The sequence below is a fragment of the Trichechus manatus genome, unplaced genomic scaffold (genome assembly GCF_000243295.1).
Source record: "Trichechus manatus latirostris isolate Lorelei unplaced genomic scaffold, TriManLat1.0 scaffold00170, whole genome shotgun sequence".
NCBI classification, from domain to species: Eukaryota; Metazoa; Chordata; class Mammalia; order Sirenia; family Trichechidae; genus Trichechus; species Trichechus manatus.
In genome coordinates this window covers 3983586-3987694 of record NW_004444106.1, presented here as the reverse complement: position 1 = coordinate 3987694, position 4109 = coordinate 3983586, and the positions used below count along the sequence as shown (strand labels likewise).

The 4109-nt window shown below is 45.0% G+C and overlaps 1 protein-coding gene across 1 annotated transcript; it reads right to left on the bottom strand.

Annotated features, from left to right (window-relative positions):
* Nucleotides 1-410: 410 nt before the first annotated feature.
* Nucleotides 411-1349, bottom strand: AHSP (alpha hemoglobin stabilizing protein). Its single transcript, XM_012558457.2, has 3 exons — nucleotides 1223-1349; nucleotides 973-1051; nucleotides 411-766 (listed from the first exon to the last, which is right to left on the bottom strand). The coding sequence occupies exons 2-3, from the start codon at nucleotides 1045-1047 to the stop codon at nucleotides 563-565; spliced, it is 279 nt and encodes a 92-aa protein (XP_012413911.1). The 5' UTR covers nucleotides 1048-1051; nucleotides 1223-1349; the 3' UTR covers nucleotides 411-562.
* Nucleotides 1350-4109: the final 2760 nt, after the last annotated feature.

Sequence of the window (4109 nt, the reverse complement as noted above, 5' to 3'; positions counted from 1 at the left end):
GCAGTAGTCTTTAGAGTCAGAAGATCCTAGAACTTTGCTCAACCTGGACCTAAGGGCAGGGACTGGAAAATCGAGGCAGGTGGACCCATGATTCCACCTGGCACAGGGTGAACAAGACTGGGAGACGTCCAAATTTCTGCTGGACAAGCACCTCACAGGACCATAATTTCTGTAAAGCTCCAAAACATCCGTACCCGCCCCCCCTTTTTTAACCAACCCTTCCAGGCATCGCCCACCCCCCCTCTTCAGACCCTGTCTACCAGACTATTTAAGTACTAGCCAGTGGTTACTTAAGGCTGCTGACCTCTACTGTAAGGAATTAAGTCTCCAAGATCAGATCTAGGAAGCAGGGCTAAAACTAAAGGCCCCAACTGCCTCCACAAGTCAGGGACAGACACTGGAAGAAGGGCGCATTTGTCTTTATTGAGGTGTGAAGGTAGAGTAGCGGCATGAAGGAGCAGAGCCTGAGGACATGAAGAACATAAACCAGGATTTGGGGGTTTCTTAGAGATGAAGGCCTGGATCGCTGGGCTAGGAGGAAAACAGTGGGCAATTTGGATGCTTACAAGGTCTTCAGGAAGGCACTATATTTGGCCAGGAAAGGGGTGGCCAGAGTGTTCAGCTCTTGCTGAAGTTCCTGCAGAGCCCTATCCTGCTCTTCCTGCTCCCCGGTCATCTTCTGCCTGTAATAGTTGACGTAGAAGTTCACCCAGTCATCCACCACAATTACCATGGCTTCTTCAGGAATAGGATTATCATGCATGACCTGGGGGTAGGTGGGGAGGAGTGTGGTCAGCAATGTGATCCAGGAATACAAGTAGTCCCCAGAAACTCACATCCTCCTTCCTCCAATTTGTATTCCCTGTCTTGAGCTGTTTCCATTAATTCCAGCATTACACTCCCAACTCCATATTATTCTCCCTCACCTCCTACTTTCCAGGCCTGTCCTTCGAAACAGAGTGCCAGACTTACCTGTTGATTCAGCAGAATATTAAATTCCCTCATTCCTGTAGAAATGAGATCCTTATTGGCCTGAAGAAGGGCCATCTGCCTGGTTAGAGAAAGAAGTAGAATTTAAGTAACCTTTTCCCTTGTCCCTGGATATCCGCCCCCCAACTCCCTCCCTTAAAGGTCCCTGGGTGCCTGTCACGGCCGCCTCCCCTCCAACACTTTTCAAAGCCTGCTCTGTTCTGAGATGGTGTTTCTCCCAGGTAGGGCTTACCTTCTGGCCAACAATGCTGTGTATGTCTCACCCACACTCTTCGGGGTATGTGTGTTGTTCTGTGCCAAGCTAGATGTAGGCAAGGAGTCAAGTGTCAGCCTGGGAGGGAAACACCCTAAGTCTAGGTCCTGAGAGAGAATGATAGGTAAGCCTGGGGAGGGGAAAGAGGGAGAGGCTTCCTTGAAGTCAGAAAGATAATGAGACCAAGAAAAAGAGATAAGTGGGCAGCCAACGTCCCAACACCCAAACTTTAAACACTAAAGAAACTAACATTTATTGAGGCCCTGTTACATGACAAGCCCTCTGAGATCACAACACTGTGATGGCAATTATTCTTTCATTTCATAGATGATATAGTAATAGCAGCTTACGTTACATTTATTCAGCAGACACTTTATGCCAGGCACTATTTCAAACATGTATTGAGGTATTTATCTTTATAAAAACCCTATTAGGTACTTGTTATGGACTGAACTATGTCCCCCAAAAATATATGTTGTGAATCCTGTGACCCTAACCTATGGTTATAATCCCATTTAGGAATAGGTTGTCTTCGTTATGTTAATGAGGCAGTATTAGAGTAGAATATGTCTTGAGTTAATTTCTTTTGAGATATAAAAGAGCAGATTAAGCAGAAATGGGAGAAGATAGATTCCACACCACATGCAGATCACCAAGGAACCAAAAATAAAAGCTGAGAAGAAACAAGGACCTTCCCCCAGAGCCCACAGAGAAAGAAAGCCTTCCCCTACAGCTGGCACCCTGAATTTGGGCTTCTAGCCGCCTAAACTGTGCGAAATTAAATTTGTTTGTTAAAGCCACCCACTTGTGGTATTTCTGTTACCTGCAGCACTAGATAACAGACTGTACTGTTATTAGCCACTTTTTGCAGATGACTGCCCAGCTGCACACCACAAGAATGGAGATGTATTTGTTTTGTTCTCTATCATATCACCAGCTACTCAATAAAGCAGAAATACATTTTTTCTTCTTTTAAAATATTTTTCCTAAGCTTTTCCATTTTAGTAGATGTTTTTCAAATTTCAAAATTCCTACACAAAATAAGTGAAAAAATACAAAAGTGTACACTGAAAAAGTTGACCCCCCCCGAAGTAGCCAGTATTAAAGATTTGTGTGTTTCCTGTGACATTTTTCTCCATTCAAAAATCATTATTCATAAGCACCTACATACTCATAGAGGTTTGTTGATTTGATTTTTTAATTTATGGTGTTTTCTTAATGTGGGGGGATTGGTGGTCCAGTGGTAGAATTTTCACCTTCCATGAGTAAGACCTGCATTCCATTCCCAGCCAATGCACCTCATTCACAGCCACTACCCATCTGAGAATGTTGCTATGATGCTGAACAGATTACAGTGGAGCTTCCAGCCTAAGATGGACTAGGAAGAAAGGCCTGGTGGTCTACTTCTGAAAATCAGCTAATGAAAACCCTATAGATCACAATAGTCCAATCTGTAGTAGATCACAGGGATGTCTCAGGACCAGGCAGCGTTTTCTTCCACTGTGCATGGGGCTGCCATCTGTCAGGAGCTAACTCAACAACAGCTAATAACAATAGCTTAATTAACATACAGCGAAACTGACTTCTTTTTGGTATGTTGTTGTGTGCCGTCGAGTCGATTCCAACTCATAGCAACCCTGTAGGACAGAATAGAACTGCCCCACAGGGTTTCCAAGGCTGTAATCTTTACAGAAGCAGATTGCCACGTCTTTCTTTCAAGGAGCAGCTGGTGGGTTTGAACCACTGACCTTTCAGTTAGCAGCTGAGCACTTAACCACTGCGCCACCAGGGCTTCTTTCTTTTTGGTATTTTATAGATTCATTTAACTACCTCCATAATAAGGATACATAACATTCCCATCACCTCAAGAAACTCTCTACCCTTTTGTAGTCACAAGCACACCCACCTCTAAACCAGGGCTTCTAGCCAGTTCGGAACAGTTCATTCAGTAATTGCTGACATAAACGAGGGCAGCATACGCGTTGCATAGCAACCGAATCTGTTGGCCAGCGGATTTTGACCTGAGTAGGAAACTAAGCGCTCAGGCTGCTAACCAAAAGGTTAGCAGTTCAAATCCACCCGCTGTTCCTTGGAGACCCTATGGGGTAGTTCTCCTCTGTCCTATAGGGTCGCTGTGAGTCGGAAATAACTCTACAGCACACAACAACAACAGAAAGTAAACAGCGGTGCTTCGCTCAAAGATGGTGGCCGGCACCGCTTTGAATGTGTGTCGCTCTCCAGAGTCCTGCCAATACTCCAGTCTACCACATCAGGCTCCTGAAACTTTTGGGATCCATGCAGAAGACTGGATTATTGGCAGGGCTCTGGAGGGGGACAGACATTCAAAGTGGGGCGGTCAGCCGCCATCTTTGAGCGAAGCACTGCTGTGTGTTTCCCACTCGGGTCAAAATCTGCCCGGCGACCGATTTGGTTGCAGAGTCAGAACCGACCTTATGGCACTTAACAACAACAATCCCAATGTCATTACTAATAGCGCCTTCTTTAGTGCTACTCAAAAGTCCTGGTTTGGACAATAAATGGTAACACTAGTCATAAAGATCATTTGACCCGCCTTACTTGGAGCAAAGGACCTCAAATCAAAAGGACATTTGACATCTCTAAATAATTATGGCGAACACCTAAATAGCACCTGTTGTGTGCTGTGAAGTCAATTCGGAATCATAATGACCATACAGGACAGAGTAGAACTCCTCCATAGGGTTTCCTAGGCTGAAAACTTTACAGGATCAGATCACAAGATCTTTACTCCTGTGGAGCAGCTGGTGGGTTTGAACTGCCAACCTTTTGGTTAGCAGCTGAGCACTTAACCATTGTGCCCTCAAGGCTCCTTAAATAGCACCTACTA